This window comes from Podarcis pityusensis (genome assembly GCF_964106645.2).
Source record: "Podarcis pityusensis genome assembly, chromosome: 5".
NCBI lineage: Eukaryota > Metazoa > Chordata > Lepidosauria > Squamata > Lacertidae > Podarcis > Podarcis pityusensis.
Genome location: NC_138032.1, coordinates 81161113 through 81180165, shown reverse-complemented (window position 1 = coordinate 81180165; position 19053 = coordinate 81161113). Strand labels below are relative to the sequence as shown.

Sequence of the window (19053 nt, the reverse complement as noted above, 5' to 3'; positions counted from 1 at the left end):
CGTAATATGGAACTGGGAAGTTGCTCGCCTGGGAAGTCTCACAAAGTCCAGTTCCACAAAAAGCAGCTTGCTGGTAATAAGCAGGGTTCAATTCCAGGGAGCTCTGCTGTTGCGGGGCACACTCTCCTGGTTGCGTGCTGTTGAGAGGTGGCTGCCACAACCCTGCTCCTCTATTGCTTTCAGCATAATGCAAGTTCTGTGGCTGGTAATCTTGTTCCATGTGAATATTTTGGCTGTTTCCTGGACTGCTTCTTGAGCTGCTGTCCAGGCTGCTTCTTGGACGGGTTCTCTCACTGTGGCTATAAGGAGCTGCAGCATGGTTCCCGATCCTTATCCTGGAACCTATCCTCTTTGGTGTTCTGGCCCTTCTGTTTTGAAACCAGATCTGAACAGAAGAAAGGAGAGAACCAAATGCCCATTATTTCCAAACAGGTAGGTCATACTTTCACTTTCAGGTACAACAACCAAGCAAAGATTAGCGTATGACAGTGGGAGAACCTACATTAATTTGTCTTGTGTTGTGTGAAAGGCATATATGCATTATGTTCTGTGAATATAGAAGACATTGTTACCATGAATATGTCTTTTTGATCCAACAGAGAGAATTACATTTAATAAATTATGCTTATTCCTCTGGGGTTTCTCTTTAGTACTCTGCAGCATTTTTCTACTCTCTTCAGCTCCGCATTCAAATATCCCATGTTCATAATATCCAGTTACTGTTAATCATAAAGATTCTAAGTTGGAATGACTAAATACTGCTATTTGGCTGTATTTTGTTCTGCAGTATCAGAAAAAACCACCTTTAAAAGCTGCACAAGTGTACAGTCCCACAAGACTTGCTTTATTGAAGTATAACCTGTGGATGTGAGCTTCATCTGTAAGAAATTGTCAAGCATTTGTTAATGCCAAGTAGATGCCTGCATACAAGACTTAACATCTCTGTGTGCATTTGTGCTGGAAGGCAATTGTTTTAAAAATTCCATAAATATAGTAATAGTAATTTTAAATACCTCACTCAGAAGACCTACCCATTTGTTCTGCCCTGTTTGGGGTCAGAATCTCAGAAAACTCAGAATCTGCATTAAATGAATGTGTGCTGTGCAAAAATTTACTGGGAAGGAAATAGAAGCCTTAATCAGGAACCAGGATATCTGAACAAGTATGGGCACAATTTCTTCCTAAATTTGAAAAGGAGGGAGCACAACCCACCCACCCTTTACAAAAAGCCTTTACATCCACGATACACCCCCCCCCCCAAAAAAAGCTGAGAGGCACCCGAGAGAACTAAGACCTGCGACTACGCAAGGATTATTCTGAGCGTTTCAAATTGTTCCAGTATGTGCGGTTTAGCGAAGTCTTGGGAGCCCCCACCATCCCGATTCTTACGTGCACACGATCTTCTTCGACTCCGATGCACCTCGCCAGCGCCTCCCTGGTCTCGTATCCGGGGTACTGGTTCTTTTCAAAGGACTTTTTTAGGAGCTCGACGTGAGATGGGCTAAAAACGGTCCTTTTTCTCCTATCTCCTCCGACTTTGGGGTAGCTTCCTCCTGGGAAAAGACAAAGAGGCAAATCTGAAGGAAGCGCTGGGCAAGCTTAAACTGAAGCGACGCTTGCCGATGTTCCTCCCGACATGGAAAGCTCAGGGCTTAATAATCATTTTTTTAAAAGTTTCTCTTACCTTCCTTGTTGGTTGCCATCATGAAAAGGAAACTCCCTCTGGTTCGTTCACTCTGCAGGGGATTCGGTCTGGGCATTTATCTCCGTTGGGCGACCCCACCCTTACTTCTCAACCAATACGAGGGAGTCACCCCACCCTTACTTCTCTACCAATACGAGGTTTCCCGGTTGAGGAATGCCCTCCCAGTCAGCTGCCCCGTCTTCATCATTTTTGCGTTTCACCCTTGCTTCTCAACCAATAGAAACAGTTACATTCTCTTTCAAAAAATCAGTTGCTTTGCCAAACTGGCTCAAACCCCTCCCTCCGTCGACACCCCTTTGGCAATTGACTCTTCATCTGAACGGAAGAGGAGAGAGAGAGAGAGGGAGAGGGAGAGAGAGAGAGATCTTTCGGGCGCCTACTACACCTTTTCTTTGCCAAGCCACACCCGCATTGCACAAAAATGACACTTGCGAGGTCCAACCAAAGAACCCCCCCCACACACACACACTTTAGCACACACTTCGTATCTTAAAAGGGTACTCTCCTTTTTAAAAAGGTTTTTTTGTTGTTCTAAAAAGAACCAAGTATAAATTTTTTCATATCGACAAAGAAGCTTGGAACAAATTAATTCCAATACCCCTCATTTCAGCATCTGCCGTCTAAATAAATTAGTACATCGCCTTGGATGGAGGCTCTGGCAACTGCCAGCAATCGTATCAAATGCGAATAGTACGGTATGCATAAGAGCGGCGGCAACCGAAGAAAGAAATCTAAGCTATGTAAGCAAGCTATATTTTATTAACATATGATTAAATTTGCATTCATTTTTCACTAGTTTTGAAGACTTAGGAAACAGCTTAAGTTCTTTTAAAAACGGTGCATTGGATATTCAAGGTCACCCGCCATCTTAGAAGAGGAGTTCCTTGCACCAAGAATGCCTTTTCCAAACTGGTACCTGCAAGTTAGGATTCGTATGTTAATCTTTTATAAACCCAAATAAATAAATAAGACGACAGTGCCGTTGTAGTTGGTTTAATTTGCTTTAATTCAATCTGGACGGCCAGCCCATTTAAAGAGGTTCCCCGGTTGCGGAATGCTCTCTCTAGTGAGCTGCCCGTCTTCATCATTATTGTGTTTCATTAGGAATTTGAAAATATTCCCGTTTGTTCAGGCATTTGGTGGCTGCAGAATAATGTTCCTGACAACCCCGAGATCAGCGGGCAGAAGAATAGTTGAAAAAACAAACCAACAAACCTCCTATAATTACTTTTAGGATTCTTCCTAACTGAAATTGTTTTTAGGTGTTTGCAATTGTTATTTTTTAAATGTTCGAAATGTTTTAGAATGTTTTTGCTTTGTTTTTGTTTTTAAAGTGTGTACTGTTTCTGTTTGCCTATGTGAGCTCCGAAAGGCGTATAAATTCAGTAAATAAAAACCATAAGAACATATAATTGGGTTTATTTGCAGGAGGACGAGGAAAGGAAAACAAGCAAGCATAGTTGAGGTATCAAATACATAGCTGCGTTTCAACCTACTACTAGTTCGTTTATACATTATGTCCCTTTCTCCTCCAGGATTCAAAGATCACAATGTTTCACCGCATAAATTATAATTTGACAAATTTCAAAGCAGAATGTACCACAAAGTAGCTTCCTAATATGAACAGTAGCAATGCCAATTTGATATTAGCGCTTTGCTGATGGTTGTTTTAATGAACATTTAAACTTCATGGCTACTGAAACACACGGACCAGGAGGTCAGGTTTCTGTTCGGAAATACGTGTTGAAGTGTTGAATTAACACTGGGAGGACGCCTAAGGGGGCAGTTTCAATAAGGCTGACCTTTGCTGTAACTCGAGGGGTGTTTCTATTAGGGATTTTGGGTAGGAAACCGAGAGCAACCTAACCCCCAACCTTTGAGCTGCGACAGACTTGCATTGCAGGGCTCTTGTGTCAGTCCCTCAAACCCACGGATAAGGGATTGCATTGGGATTGCATTCCGTTTCAGATACGAAGTGTGTGCAACCTTGTAAAGGGGGGGCGTGTTCTTTGGTTGGACCGCAAGTGTGATTTATGTACGATGCAGGTGTGGGACACGCCACTTTATTCAGTTGTGGCGTAGTTACTTGCACTGACTTGGCAGTTTAAGGTTGGAACCACTGCTTAAAACCAAGGGCTAAGGACGAAATCACAGACTAAAGTAGGTCAAAGTCAATTGGTTATTACTGGCGGCCGAAGAGTCAACGGCCAAAGGGGTGCCCAGGGAGGGATGGAGGGGATTGACTCAGTTTAGCAAAACAACTGAAAGAAAAGGTGACTCCCTCTTATTTAGCAGTCTCTGCTGCGGAATGATGCCTTCTCTTCACCACCACTCAACTCTTTCCCTCTTTCAGAGAGATGGATGTGGGGAAATAAATCCCGCACCTTCCACTCACAGAGACATCACTTTGATGTTTTTGTATGTGTCAGCTGAAGACATTTAGATTTAGTTTCAGCTTTGTATCTTGTTCTTATTGCAGGTTTTATCCTCCAACCTTAGCTTTTTGATCTCAATTGGGAGTTGTTTTAACCTTGCCTTTTATGTATTGTATTACATTTATCTATCTCTCTAAAGCTGTTCTAGCATGTAGATTCTGTCATTTTGCCTTTGTTATACACAGAGTAGCTTGGAATCAGGGGCAGATCTCCTACGAAACCAATGAATTTTAAGATTCTGGGCCAAATCCCAGAACATAAGTAAATGAAATGGTAGGGATTGAGAGGGACGTATTTCTGACTATATGGATCTGTCTTGATTTATAATAATTAAAAATCATGATCAACCAAAGATAAAAGAGAACTAAAAACATCTTTTGCAACTTATATCGATGGCATCACAGAGAGTATAAAACACCCAAGCTTCAATAAAGAATTAAACCATGTGGGTGAACCAAAAGGTCTTCACTAGATTATTTAGACAAGATAAAGAAGGCACCAGGAAAGACACTGTTCCATGGCTGGGGTGCTACTGCCAATAAAGCTCTCTCTCCCTGATCGACACCCACTTCATCTCATTTCCGTTTCAAATATTAAAATTATTATATTACTCAAATAAGTCCAATTTGACTGTGGGCAATGTGTTATGCCTGCAGATATCAGAAAAACTGGAGTTGTGTCTTGACATTTCCTTCAAAAGCTCAATGTATATTTTAAAAGAGCAAGCTTCAAATAACCATCTAAGCTCTTTAAATACCCATAACGCTTCCATGCATTAAGATTGCCTAAAGATTCTTTTCACCATAAGTTATTTTACCGGAAATCATACTTCAATGTGGGTGCTCTTTGGAACGATCTGTAATTAATTAATTAATTAATTAATATGTGTGAGTGTGTCAATCTGCAGGTTGTTAGACAGCAACTTTGTGGTTTCTGAAGCCCATTGTGAGTAGGTTGTTTTTCAGAAAGTGTAGCCTTGTTGAAGAAAAGTATCGTGGAAATTTGATTAAACAAAAGAGTGCTGGAACAGAGACATAGCAGACACAGCATTCTTTGAAGGGCTTTATAGTCTAGCTGCAGTTTTCAAACAAATGCCCACCAAAAGTCAGCATTTGGACAGCAGACTAGGCAGGCATTCAGGTCACCTAAATACGGTGAGAAGTATTATATTTCTATTTAAATTACAGTAATTGTTTTTAAGTTGCCTTTGGCCATTTGTTTATTTCATTAAATGTATACACCACTTGATTGTAAAACAAAAAACTGCAACGTGGTTTACTAACAGATAAAATAATAAAATTGAGGGGGCTGGGAATCAACCATACTTCAAAACATACAGATGAATATTACCTTAAATTAGCACAGACCCATTGAATGATATCTGTGTCCTCGTTTTCGACAGGGCTGTGGTGGTCACCATTTACTCTTCCTCCAATGAGTTCTGGGAGGCACCTACTAGGCTATCACTCTAGAAACCCTTTCTCTCACCTAAGGGAATCTAACAGGAGCTGGTAGATGGTTTACTCCGAGGCATGTGCAGAGTGCTCACCCCTCATCATCTGGCAACCGCCCAGGGAATGCTAGTGCTCAGGGCTTTCCTTATGGAGGAGGGAGAAAAACACCAGCCGAATTCCCAGGGGCAGGTTCAGAAAAGGAGGCAAAGATGAAAAAGGGGGCATTTGCCTGAGCTGACGTCCCAGCCACCTTGGCCAGACTTACTCCTGCAGGGGGGTCATTTGGTCCCCTGAGACGAGTCCCAAAACTGTCCCCCCCCCCCCCAGGGAAGAATGGAGATTGTTGGGGGATCAAGATCAAATGGCGAAGAAAGGCGGGAAGAGACCAGTGGCGCCTCCTCTTTGCCCCGAGGCTGCTGTAGGGGCAGATTTGGAGTGGGGTAGAAGTGGAAGTGAGGAAGATCCAGCTCCCAAGCAGAGACGGATTTAGGGCAGCCCAGCCGGTCCCCCCGCCCCCCCCCGCGCTGAGCCTGGAGGGGCCAGAGGGGAGCAGAAGGATGAGGTAATGACAGGAGCAGAATGGGAGGCGAGAGGGGGCAGCCTTCCTCAGAGGCCAGACATGCTAATGCGCTTATCTCGCCTCACGGGTGGGTCCCCCCTGCGGGGTGGGGTGAGGGGGCCATTGTGTTAAGAGGGAGCGAAGAGGAGACCGAGGGGGGGGAGCGGGGAGACCAGGGAGGAGGAGGAGGAGGGCGGCCGGGGTGACGCCGCAGGGGAAGCCGTGGCCAAAAGGCGCGAAGGCAGGACAGGCGGGGGCGCATGCGCGGGAGCGGTTTGGGCGGGAAACGGCGCGCGTCGTCAACCTGGATTCTATGAGGCGAAGCGAGAGGGAGTGGGGGATGGGCAGCCGTTGGGACCAGAAAGAGGAGCGGGAAGGACACCCCCGCCCCCCCCCTTGCCCCGGCAAGACGTTCGTTATAGCGCTGGTGCTGCGGGAACGTAATAAGGGAAGACAGTGTCGAGAGGGAAGCCCTTCAGAGTTATCTCGTAGCCGCTCCCCAGGCGCCACCACAGGGCGCGGCTATCTTCCCTCAGGCATATACAGTGGTACCTCTAGTTCACAGGCAACCCTCCCATAAAGCTTCTTTAAAGGCAGTAGACCACAAACCTTGGGGTGGGGGGAATTAACCTGGGGGGGGGAAGACCTGACCTTTTATCTCTAGAACCACATGTACCTCACAACTGACTTTTTTCTATGGAAAATTAAGCCCATGTTTATATGCTTGCACACAGGAAAGTGAATGTTTCAGTAAATGGAAAATTAAATCAAGACTCCAGACAAGCTAGTAAAGGAACAAACTTTATTCAAAATATCAAAGTAATACAATAAAAGGCATTAAAAGAGGGAGCTTGTAAAATATGTACAGGATAGCAAGGAAGGAGTTGGGATGCTAATCTGGAACCTGACTTAAAGAGAAAAACTGAGAGTCCGAAGCACTTCCATCAACATTCTGCATTTGTCCAGGATTTGTAGCTGAATAATTCCCCGTTGCAGACCAGGGAGTATAACTGCTTGATGCCATGAAGAAGTTCCCAGCTGATGGTGGAGGCTGCCTCACCATCTCCTCACCGTAATATGGAACTGGGCAGTTGCTCGCCTGGGAAGTCTCATAAAGCCCAGTTCCACAAAAAGCAGCTTGCTGGTAATAAGCAGGGTTCAATTCCAGGGAGCTCTGCTGTTGCGGGGCACACTCTCCTGGTTGCGTGTTGTTGAGAGGTGGCTGCCACAACCCTGCTCCTCTATAGCTTTCAGCATAATGCAAGTTCTGTGGCTGGTAATATTGTTCCATGTGAATATTTTGCAGGTTTCCTGGACTGCTTCTTGGGCTGCTGTCCAGGCTGCTTCTTGGACGGGTTCCTTCACTGTGGCTATAAGGAGCTGCAGCATGGTTCCCGATCCTTATCCTGGAACCAATCCTCTTTGGTGTTCTGGCCCTTCTGTTTTGAAACCAGATCTGAACAGAAGAAAGGAGAGAACCAAATGCCCATTATTTCCAAACAGGTAGGTCATAATTTCACTTTCAGGTACAACAACCAAGCAAAGATTAGTATATGACAGTGGGAGAACCTACGTTAACTTGTTTTGTGTTGTGCGAAAGGCATATAGGCATTATGTTCTGTGAATATAGAAGACATTGTTACCATGAATATGTCTTTTTGATCCAACAGAGAGAATTACATTTAATAAATTATGCTTATTCCTCTCGGGTTTCTCTTTAGTTCTCTGCAGCATTTTTCTACTCTCTTCAGCTCCGCATTCAAATATCCCATGTTCATAATCTCCAGTTACTGTTAATCATAAAGATTCTAAGTTGGAATGACTAAATACTGCTATTTGGCTGTATTTTGTTCTGCAGTATCAGAAAAAACCACCTTTAAAAGCTGCACAAGTGTACAGTTCCACAAGACTTTCTTTATTGAAGTATAACCTGTGGATGTGAGCTTCATCTGTAAGAAATTGTCAAGCATTTGTTAATGCCAAGTGGATGCCTGCATACAAGACTTAACATCTCTGTGTGCATTTGTGCTGGAAGGCAATTGTTTTAAAAATTCCATAAATATAGTAATAGTAATTTTAAATACCTCACTCAGAAGACCTACCCATTTGTTCTGCCCTGTTTGGGGTCAGAATCTCAGAAAACTCAGAATCTGCATTAAATGAATGTGTGCTGTGCAAAAATTTACTGGGAAGGAAATAGAAGCCTTAATCAAGAAGCATGATTTCTGAACAAGTATGGGCACAATTTCTTCCTAAATTTGAAAAGGAGGGAGCACAACCCACCCACCCTTTACAAAAAGCCTTTACATCCACGATACACCCCCCCCCCAAAAAAGCTGAGAGGCACCCGGGAGAACTAAGGCCTTCGACTACACAAGGATTATTCTGAGCGTTTCAAATTGTTCCAGTATGTGCGGTTTAGCGAAGTCTTGGGAGCCCCCACCATCCCGATTCTTACGTGCACACGATCTTCTTCGACTCCGATGCACCTCGCCAGCGCCTCCCTGGTCTCGTATCCGGGGTACTGGTTCTTTTCAAAGGACTTTTTTAGGAGCTCGACGTGAGATGGGCTAAAAACGGTCCTTTTTCTCCTATCTCCTCCGACTTTGGGGTGGCTTCCTCCTGGGAAAAGACACAGAGGCAAATCTGAAGGAAGCGCTGGGCAAGCTTAAACTGAAGCGACGCTTGCCGATGTTCCTCCCGACATGGAAAGCTCAGGGCTTAATAATCATTTTTTTAAAATAAAAAAATTCCTTCCTGTAGCACCTTCTCTTACCTTCCTTGTTGGTTGCCATCATGAAAAGGAAACTCCCTCTGGTTCGTTCACTCTGCAGGGGATTCGGTCTGGGCATTTATCTCCGTTGGGCGACCCCACCCTTACTTCTCAACCAATACGAGGGAGTCACCCCACCCTTACTTCTCTACCAATACGAGGTTTCCCGGTTGAGGAATGCCCTCCCAGTCAGCTGCCCCGTCTTCATCATTTTTGCGTTTCACCCTTGCTTCTCAACCAATAGAAACAGTTACATTCTCTTTCAAAAAATCAGTTGCTTTGCCAAACTGGCTCAAACCCCTCCCTCCGTCGACACCCCTTTGGCAATTGACTCTTCATCTGAATGGAAGAAGAGAGAGAGAGAGAGAGAGAGAGAGAGAGAGAGAGATCTTTCGGGCGCCTACTACACCTTTTCTTTGCCAAGCCACACCCGCATTGTACAAAAATAACACTTGCGAGGTCCAACCAAAGAACACCCCCCACACACACACTTTAGCACACACTTCGTATCTTAAACGGGTACTCTCCTTTTTAAAAAGGTTTTTTTGTTGTTCTAAAAAGAACCAAGTATAATTTTTTTCATATCGACAAAGAAGCTTGGAACAAATTAATTCCAATACCCCTCATTTCAGCATCTGCCGTCTAAATAAATTAGTACATCGCCTTGGATGGAGGCTCTGGCAACTGCCAGCAATCGTATCAAATGCGAATAGTACGGTATGCATAAGAGCGGCGGCAACCGAAGAAAGAAATCTAAGCTATGTAAGCAATCTATATTTTATTAACATATGATTAAATTTGCATTCATTTTCCACTAGTTTTGAAGACTTAGGAAACAGCTTACGTTCTTTTAAAAACGGTGCATTGGATATTCAAGGTCACCCGCCATCTTAGAAGAGGAGTTCCTTGCACCAAGAATGCCTTTTCCAAACTGGTACCTGCAAGTTAGGATTCGTATGTTAATCTTTTATATACCCAAATAAATAAATAAGACGACAGTGCCGTTGTAGTTGGTTTAATTTGCTTTAATTCAATCTGGACGGCCAGCCCATTTAAAGAGGTTCCCCGGTTGCGGAATGCTCTCTCTAGTGAGCTGCTCCGTCTTCATCATTATTGTGTTTCATTAGGAATTTGAAAATATTCCTGTTTGTTCAGGCATTTGGTGGCTGCAGAATAATGTTCCTGACAACCCCGAGATCAGCGGGCAGAAGAATAGTTGAAAAAACAAACCAACAAACCTCCTATAATTACTTTTAGGATTCTTCCTAACTGAAATTGTTTTTAGGTGTTTGCAATTGTTATTTTTTAAATGTTCGAAATGTTTTAGAATGTTTTTGCTTTGTTTTTGTTTTTAAATTGTGTACTGTTTCTGTTTGCCGATGTGGGCTCCGAAGGGCGGCGTATAAATTCAGTAAATAAAAACCATAAGAACATATAATTGGGTTTATTTGTAGGAGGACGAGGAAAGGAAAACAAGCAAGCATAGTTGAGGTATCAAATACATAGCTGCGTTTCAACCTACTACTAGTTCGTTTATACATTATGTCCCTTTCTCCTCCAGGATTCAAAGATCACAATGTTTCACCGCATAAATTATAATTTGACAAATTTCAAAGCAGAATGTACCACAAAGTAGCTTCCTAATATGAACAGTAGCAATGCCAATTTGATATTAGCGCTTTGCTGATGGTTGTTTTAATGAACATTTAAACTTCATGGCTACTGAAACACACGGAGCAGGAGGTCAGGTTTCTGTTCAGAAATACGTGTTGAAGTGTTGAATTAACACTGGGAGGACGCCTAAGGGGGCAGTTTCAATAAGGCTGACCTTTGCTGTAACTCGAGGGGTGTTTCTATTAGGGATTTTGGGTAGGAAACCGAGAGCAACCTAACCCCCAACCTTTGAGCTGCGACAGACTTGCATTGCAGGGCTCTTGTGTCAGTCCCTCAAACCCACGGATAAGGGATTGCATTGGGATTGCATTCCGTTTCAGATACGAAGTGTGTGCAACCTTGTAAAGGGGGGGCGTGTTCTTTGGTTGGACCGCAAGTGTGATTTATGTACGATGCAGGTGTGGGACACGCCACTTTATTCAGTTGTGGCGTAGTTACTTGCACTGACTTGGCAGTTTAAGGTTGGAACCACTGCTTAAAACCAAGGGCTAAGGACGAAATCACAGACTAAAGTAGGTCAAAGTCAATTGGTTATTACTGGCGGCCGAAGAGTCAACGGCCAAAGGGGTGCCCAGGGAGGGATGGAGGGGATTGACTCAGTTTAGCAAAACAACTGAAAGAAAAGGTGACTCCCTCTTATTTAGCAGTCTCTGCTGCGGAATGATGCCTTCTCTTCACCACCACTCAACTCTTTCCCTCTTTCAGAGAGATGGATGTGGGGAAATAAATCCCGCACCTTCCACTCACAGAGACATCACTTTGATGTTTTTGTATGTGTCAGCTGAAGACATTTAGATTTAGTTTCAGCTTTGTATCTTGTTCTTATTGCAGGTTTTATCCTCCAACCTTAGCTTTTTGATCTCAATTGGGAGTTGTTTTAATCTTGCCTTTTATGTATTGTATTACATTTATCTATCTCTCTAAAGCTGTTCTAGCATGTAGATTCTGTCAGTTTGCCTATGTTATACACAGAGTAGCTTGGAATCAGGGGCAGATCTCCTAATGAATTTTAAGATTCTGGGCGCCAAATCCCAGAACATAAGTAAATGAAATGGTAGGGATTGAGAGGGACGTATTTCTGACTATATGGATCTGTCTTGATTTATAATAATTAAAAATCATGATCAACCAAAGATAAAAGAGAACCAAAAACATCTTTTGCAACTTATATGGATGGCATCACAGAGAGTATAAAACACCCAAGCTTCAATAAAGAATTAAACCATGTGGGTGAACCAAAAGGTCTTCACTAGATGATTTAGAGAAGATAAAGAAGGCACCAGGACAGACTCACTGTTCCATAGCTGGGGTGCTACTGCCAATAAAGCTCTCTCTCCCTGATCGACACCCACTTCATCTCATTTCCGTTTCAAATATTAAAATTATTATATTACTCAAATAAGTCCAATTTGACTGTGGGCAATGTGTTATGCCTGCAGATAATAATAATAATAATAAATTTTATTTATATCCCGCCCTCCCCAGCCGAAGCCGGGCTCAGGGTGGCTAACAACAATAAAACAGTACAAAAGTACAGCATAAACAACAGTCTAAAATCATTCGTTATAAAATTAATTAATTCAAGCCACTGGCAACCATTGGGCCAGAGCTCCGCGAAGATTGCCGAGGGAGGGAGTCAGGCTGTGCCCTGGCCAAAGGCCTGGTGGAACAGCTCTGTCTTGCAGGCCCTGCGGAAAGATGTCAAGTCCCGCAGGGCCCTGGTCTCTTGTGACAGAGTGTTCCACCAGATCGGAGCCACAGCCGAAAAAGCCCTGGCTCTAGTTGAGGCCAGCCTAACTTCTCTGGGGCCTGGGACCTTCAAGATGTTTTTATTCGAAGACCATAAGTTTCTCTGTGGGGCATACCAGGAGAGGCGGTCCCGTAGGTACGAGGGTCCTAGGCCGTATAGGGCTTTAAAGGTTAAAACCAGCACCTTAAACCTGATCCTGTACTCCACCGGGAGCCAGTGCAGCTGGTATAGCACCGGGTGAATGTGATCTCGCAGCGAAGACCTCGTAAGGAGTCTCGCTGCAGCATTCTGCACCCGCTGGAGTTTCTGGGTCAGTCTCAGGGGCAGCCCCACGTAGAGCGAGTTACAATAATCCAGTCTGGAGGTGACCGTCGCATGGATCACAGTGGCTAGGTCAGGGCGAGAGAGGTAAGGAGCCAACTGCTTAGCTTGGCGGAGATGGAAAAATGCCGCCTTTGTTATAGCTGCAATCTGCGCCTCCATGGAAAGGGAGGTGTCGAAGATTACACCCAAACTCTTAACGGACGGTGCTGGCACTAATTGCGCCCCCGCAAGAGATGGGAGTTGCCCCCCCAATCCCATATCGCCCCGTCCCAGCCACAGGACCTCCCAGCCACAGGCCACAGGATATCAGAAAAACTGGAGTTGTGTCTTGACATTTCCTTCAAAAGCTCAATGTATATTTTAAAAGAGCAAGCTTCAAATAACCATCTAAGCTCTTTAAATACCCATAACGCTTCCATGCATTAAGATTGCCTAAAGATTCTTTTCACCATAAGTTATTTTACCGGAAATCATACTTCAATGTGGGTGCTCTTTGGAATGATCTGTAATTAATTAATTAATTAATTAATATGTGTGAGTGTGTCAATCTGCAGGTTGTTAGACAGTAACTTTGTGGTTTCTGAAGCCCATTGTGAGTAGGTTGTTTTTCAGAAAGTGTAGCCTTGTTGAAGAAAAGTATAGTGGAAATTTGATTAAACAAAAGAGTGCTGGAACAGAGACATAGCAGACACACCATTCTTTGAAGGGCTTTATGGTCTAGCTGCAGTTTTCAAACAAATGCCACTAACAGTCAGCATTTGGACAGCAGACTAAGCAGGCATTCAGGTCACCTAAATACGGTGAGAAGTATTATAGTTCTATTAAAATTACAGTAATTGTTTTTAAGTTGCCTTTGGCCATTTGTTTATTTCATTAAATGTATACCCCACTTGATAGTAAACCACTTTGCAGTTTTTTGTTTTACTAACAGATAAAATAATAAAATTGTGGAGGGGGGATCAACCATACTTCAAAACATACAGATTAATATTACCTACATTAGCACAGACCCATTGAATGATATCTGTGTCCTCGTTTTCGACAGGGCTGTGGTGGTCACCATTTAGTCTTCCTCCAATGAGTTCTGGGAGGCACCTACTAGGCTATCACTCTAGAAACCCTTTCTCTCACCTAAGGGAATCTAACAGGAGCTGGTAGATGGTTTACTCCCAGGCATGTGCAGAGTGCTCACCCCTCATCATCTGGCAACCGCCCAGGGAATGCTAGTGTGAGGGCCCTCAGGGCTTTCCTTATGGAGGAGGGAGAGAAACACCAGCCGAATTCCCAGGGGCAGGTTCAGAAAAGGAGGCAAAGATGAAAAGGGGGCACAGGCTTCAGGGTGAAATCCTCCCTGGGTTGCATTTGCCTGAGCTGACGTCCCAGCCACCTTGGCCAGACTTACTCCTGGAGGAGGGTCAGCAGGGCCGGCCCAAGACATTTGGTCCCCTGAGACGAGTCCCAAAACTATCCCCCCCAGGGAAGAATGGAGATTGTTGGGGGATCAAATGGCGAAGAAAGGCGGGAAGAGACCAGTGGCGCCTCCTCTTCGCTCCGAGGCTGCTGTAGAGGCAGATTTGGAGTGGGGTAGAAGTGGAAGTGAGGAAGATCCAGCTCCCAAGCAGAGGCGGATTTAGGGCAGCCCAGCCGGTCCCCCCCCCCCCGCGCTGAGCCTGGAGGGGCCCCAGGGGAGCAGAAGGATGAAGGAATGAAAGGAGCAGAAGGGAAGGCGAGAGGGGGCAGCCTTCCTCAGAGGCCAGACATGCTAATGCGCTTATCTCGCCTCCTGGGTGGGTCACCCCTGCGGGGTGGGGTGAGGGGGCCATTGTGTTAAGAGGGAGCGAAGAGGAGACCGAGGGGACGGGGGGGGGGGGAAGCGGGGAGACCAGGGAGGAGGAGGAGGAGGGCGGCCGGGGTGACGCCGCAGGGGAAGCCGTGGCCAAAAGGCGCGAAGGCAGGACAGGCGGGGGCGCATGCGCGGGAGCGGTTTGGGCGGGAAACGGCGCGCGTCGTCAACCTGGATTCTATGAGGCGAAGCGAGAGGGAGTGGGGGATGGGCAGCCGTTGGGACCAGAAAGAGGAGCGGGAAGGACACCCCCGCCCCCCCCCTTGCCCCGGCAAGACGTTCGTTAAAGCGCTGATGCTGCGGGAACGTAATAAGGGAAGACAATGTCGAGAGGGAAGCCCTTCAGAGTTATCTCGTAGCCGCTCCCCAGGCGCCACCACAGGGCGCGGCTATCTTCCCTCAGGCATATACAGTGGTACCTCTAGTTCACAGGCAACCCTCCCATAAAGCTTCTTTGAAGGCAGTAGACCACAAACCTTGGGGTGGGGGGAATTAACCTGGGGGGGGGGGAGGGAAGACCTGACCTTTTATCTCTAGAACCACATGTACCTCACAACTGACTTTTTTCTATGGAAATATTAAGCCCATGTTTATATGCTTGAACACAGGAAAGTGAATGTTTCAGTAAATGGAAAAATAAATCAAGACTCCAGACAAGCTTGTAAAGGAACAAACTTTATTGAAAATATCATAGTCATACAATAAAAGGCATTAAAAGAGGGAGCTTGTAAAATATGTACAGGATAGCAAGGAAGGAGTTGGGATGCTAATCTGGAACCTGACTTAAAGAGAAAAACTGAGAGTCCGAAGCACTTCCATCAACATTCTGCATTTGTCCAGGATTTGTAGCTGAATAATTCCCCGTTGCAGACCAGGGAGTATAACTGCTTGATGCCATGAAGAAGTTATCAGATGATGGTGGAGGCTGCCTCACAATCTCCGCACCGTAATATGGAACTGGGCAGTTGCTCGCCTGGGAAGTCTCATAAAGCCCAGTTCCACAAAAAGCAGCTTGCTGGTAATAAGCAGGGTTCAATTCCAGGGAGCTCTGCTGTTGCGGGGCACACTCTCCTGGTTGCGTGTTGTTGAGAGGTGGCTGCCACAACCCTGCTCCTCTATAGCTTTCAGCATAATGCAAGTTCTGTGGCTGGTAATATTGTTCCATGTGAATATTTTGCAGGTTTCCTGGACTGCTTCTTGGGCTGCTGTCCAGGCTGCTTCTTGGACGGGTTCTCTCACTGTGGCTATAAGGAGCTGCAGCATGGTTCCCGATCCTTATCCTGGAACCAATCCTCTTTGGTGTTCTGGCCCTTCTGTTTTGAAACCAGATCTGAACAGAAGAAAGGAGAGAACCAAATGCCCATTATTTCCAAACAGGTAGGTCATAATTTCAGTTTCAGGTATAACAACTAAGCAAAGATTAGTGTATGACAGTGGGAGAACCTACGTTAACTTGTTTTGTGTTGTGCGAAAGGCATATAGGCATTATGTTCTGTGAATATAGAAGACATTGTTACCATGAATATGTCTTTTTGATCCAACAGAGAGAATTACATTTAATAAATTATGCTTATTCCTCTGGGGTTTCTCTTTAGTTCTCTGCAGCATTTTTCTCCTCTCTTCAGCTCCACATTCATATATCCCATGTACATAATCTCCAGTTACTGTTAATTATAAAGCTTTTACATCCACGATACACCCTCCCCCCCAAAAAAACCCAAGAAAGAGGAAGTTGCTCTTGAACAAGGCGCCTTTCGCGATAAGCTGAGAGGCGCACGGGTGAACCAACTACGCAAGGATTATTCTGAGCGTTTCAAATTCTTCCAGTATGTGCGGTTTAGGGAAGTCTTGGGAGCCCCCACCATCCCGATTCTTACGTGCACACGATCTTCTTCCATTCCGATGCACCTCGCCAGCGCCTCCCTGGTCTCGTATCCGGGGTACTGGTTCTTTTCAAACTCCTTCTTTAAAAGCTCGATTTGGGCAGGGGTGAAAACGGTCCTTTTTCTCCTATCTCCTCCGGTTTTGGGGTAGCTTCCTCCTGGGAAAAGACAAAGAGGCAAATCTGAAGGAAGCGCTCGGCTTAAACAGAAGCGACGCTTGCCGATGTTCCTCCCGACATGGAAAGCTCAGGACTGCATCGCCTGCACTTTCCCCCAGAATCGGGCGCTGCCTGAGGTTACACTGCGTAAAACGACCCTCAGCTTCAGTGGCAATTCTTTCAACCGCCCCGCTGACCACCCACGCGGCAGAGCGCAGAAGAGCAAAGCCTTCGCTTTTTACAGGACATTGATTTCCACGCACTTTGTGGCCTTTAAATAAACCTCCGGTTGCTCGGAACAACGCTTGAATGTAAACAAACCATAGAATTTTAGGTAATACGTTTACGCTCTTATTTCTATGCTTGCCATCGTTTTCCGCAGCTGATCCTAACCACGTTTATTAGGAAATTTAATCCCGTTTATGTGAAAGGGATTTAACAATCATAAAGTGTGTGTGTAAATGCTTCATGCAGTAAAATGCACTAAATGCTTCATGCTTACAACTAAAGATGTGCAAACCTATCTTGCGAAATGTTTCCAACCGAAGACATTTGAGCCCCTGTGTAATCCCTCCCCGGCTACCACAAATGGGTCTTTGAAAGCCTTCTCTACACCCTGATCCTGACCCAGAAACAAAAACACCCTTCATTTATAAAAACCGTTGAATTTATAACCCTTAATTTATATCATTCATTTGAGCAATTTTTTAAAGACAAGTGAACTAAAAATCGTTTTAACAATCCTCTATTCTTACCTTGGCTGTTGGTAGTTTTCATCTTGCAAAAGCGCTGCCTCGCTCTCTTCCAATAAAGCTGCTTTTCGCTTCCAAAATTGCCCTTGCTCCTCAAGGCCCGCTCCAGGTTTCGGGAGTTCGGCGCCTTTATAGCCCCTCCTGGCTGCCAATTGGCCGGCGCGTTTTCCTTGGAGAGAAGCGCTCCAATGGGGAGGCGGCTTTTGGGAAGGAGCGAGATTCAAGTTCACTTTTCAAGCGCTGCTTGACCAATCTAGATGGGCTGGAGCGCACCCTTCCCTTAGCATCACCCCTTAGCAAAACTGGAAAATAGCCCCATAGGCGGGGAGAATTACCTCGCACAGTTGAAGAGAAGGGAATTGAGAGGATGGGTTGGGGAGCGAGAGAGCCAGACACAACTGTGGTTTTTTAAAAAAATATATTATAATGAGGCTTTCATTATACAGACAGAGATGCGCCAAGACTTAGGCATGATGAAAGGCTTTGCCCAAGAAGCCTAGATGCAGCAAGTACACTCTGAAACCCCCTGCCTTTTGAGACGAAGCAGGCGCCTTCACTGCACCCTTTTCGGCGCCTGCTATAAACTTTGTTTCCTTTCCTTTACCTGCAAAAAGTTGCTATGCCTTTTAATCGGTGGTTTTTGCTTAACTGTAATTGCATTTTGCGTGTTTTTCACTTTGACTTTTATCGATCATGTTCATGCTTTCGTAAGCCGCTTAGAGGTTTTCGTTAAGGTTAGGCGGTGCAAAAACTTGAAGGGAAGAATGTGAGTAACACGAAGCAAACTCCTCTTGCCAAGAAGTCAGTAGGGATTTCAAGCCCAAGCGGTTGATGTCAGATTCTCGGAGTATTCACAGTCTCAAGGCACTATCGCTTGTAACTGCAACGGGGTTGCATTCTGGGTGAAAGCGAGCTTTCCGTTTCCTAGGCTTGCTTCAGAGGTTGCTGGTGCTTCCTTTCTTTTTCACTTCAACTATTTCTCTTTCTGTCTTTCTATCCCCACAACTTTCACGTGGCATATTCCTCTGCCTTTCAGGGACTTGCGGCATCCAAATAGCCTGCCGCTCCACCCTACACCCGAGGCAAGATAGTTGCCTCCGATCCTCAAAGGAACTGAAAACGTTCTGAAACCTTCCAGCTCATACAATGAATGTTCCCAGTCCCTGGCAGTTTGTTAATCAATAATGGTTCTCTGATGGTACATTCTTTGTTATTTCTGCATAAGATAATTAACACAAGGGACCCTCCCTAAGTGTACCTATAAACCCTAATCATAGGTATGCTGACGCAGAATCGGCAAGGAAACTTTTTTTCGAGTAAGAACTACATTTTTTGTGGTGAGCTATGGGAAATTCAATATATTTTTCAAAATGTTTTTTTTTTAAAAAAAGGATTTGCAGAGTTTTTTTTATGTGTAGATTCCACCCAGGGCAGGCGATAACGCTGCAGTCTTTCCTCATCCACATCAGATGACACACCACCTAGTACCTTTCCTTTCACAAAGATTTAGCAGTCTCTCCTGCGTAATGATGCCCTCTGCTCTCCACCACGCAACTCTTTCCCTCATTCAGAGAGATGGATGTGGGGAAATAAATCCCGCACCTTCCACTCCCAGAGAGGCTTGCCTGGCATCACTTTGATGGTTTTGTATGTGTCAGGTGAAGACATTTAGTTCTAGTTGCAGCTAGTTGTCCTTATTGCAGGTTTTATCCTCCAACCTTAGCTTTTTTTTATCTCAATTGG

The 19053-nt window shown here is 45.0% G+C and overlaps 1 protein-coding gene and 2 long non-coding RNA genes across 3 annotated transcripts; 1 reads left to right on the top strand and 2 right to left on the bottom strand.

The window, feature by feature from the left end:
- Window positions 1-7653: 7653 nt before the first annotated feature.
- LOC308477565 lies at window positions 7654-14089 on the bottom strand. Its single transcript, XR_013986637.1, has 4 exons — window positions 13673-14089; window positions 9771-9864; window positions 8448-8775; window positions 7654-7771 (listed from the first exon to the last, which is right to left on the bottom strand). It is a non-coding gene; the product is annotated as an uncharacterized lncRNA (long non-coding RNA).
- Window positions 14090-15042: 953 nt separating this feature from the next.
- On the bottom strand, window positions 15043-18079 carry LOC308477551 (uncharacterized protein). The gene is made up of 3 exons (XM_081006280.1): window positions 17314-18079; window positions 16395-16555; window positions 15043-15847 (listed from the first exon to the last, which is right to left on the bottom strand). The coding sequence occupies exons 1-3, from the start codon at window positions 17333-17335 to the stop codon at window positions 15284-15286; spliced, it is 747 nt and encodes a 248-aa protein (XP_080862406.1). The 5' UTR covers window positions 17336-18079; the 3' UTR covers window positions 15043-15283.
- On the top strand, window positions 15843-16222 carry LOC308477568. Its single transcript, XR_013986640.1, has 2 exons — window positions 15843-15917; window positions 15958-16222. It is a non-coding gene; the product is annotated as an uncharacterized lncRNA (long non-coding RNA).
- Window positions 18080-19053: the final 974 nt, after the last annotated feature.

Bases quoted from the DNA above. Each gene is read 5' to 3' on its own strand.
- LOC308477551 (XM_081006280.1), bottom strand. From the start codon at position 17,335: ATGAAAACTACCAACAGCCAAG. The intron at 16,556-17,313 runs GTAAGAATAGAG...TTTTCCCAGGAG, and splicing joins GAAAACTACCAACAGCCAAG to GAAGCTACCCCAAAACCGGA. The intron at 15,848-16,394 runs GTAAGAATCGGG...TCTTCTGTTCAG, and splicing joins TGGAAGAAGATCGTGTGCAC to ATCTGGTTTCAAAACAGAAG.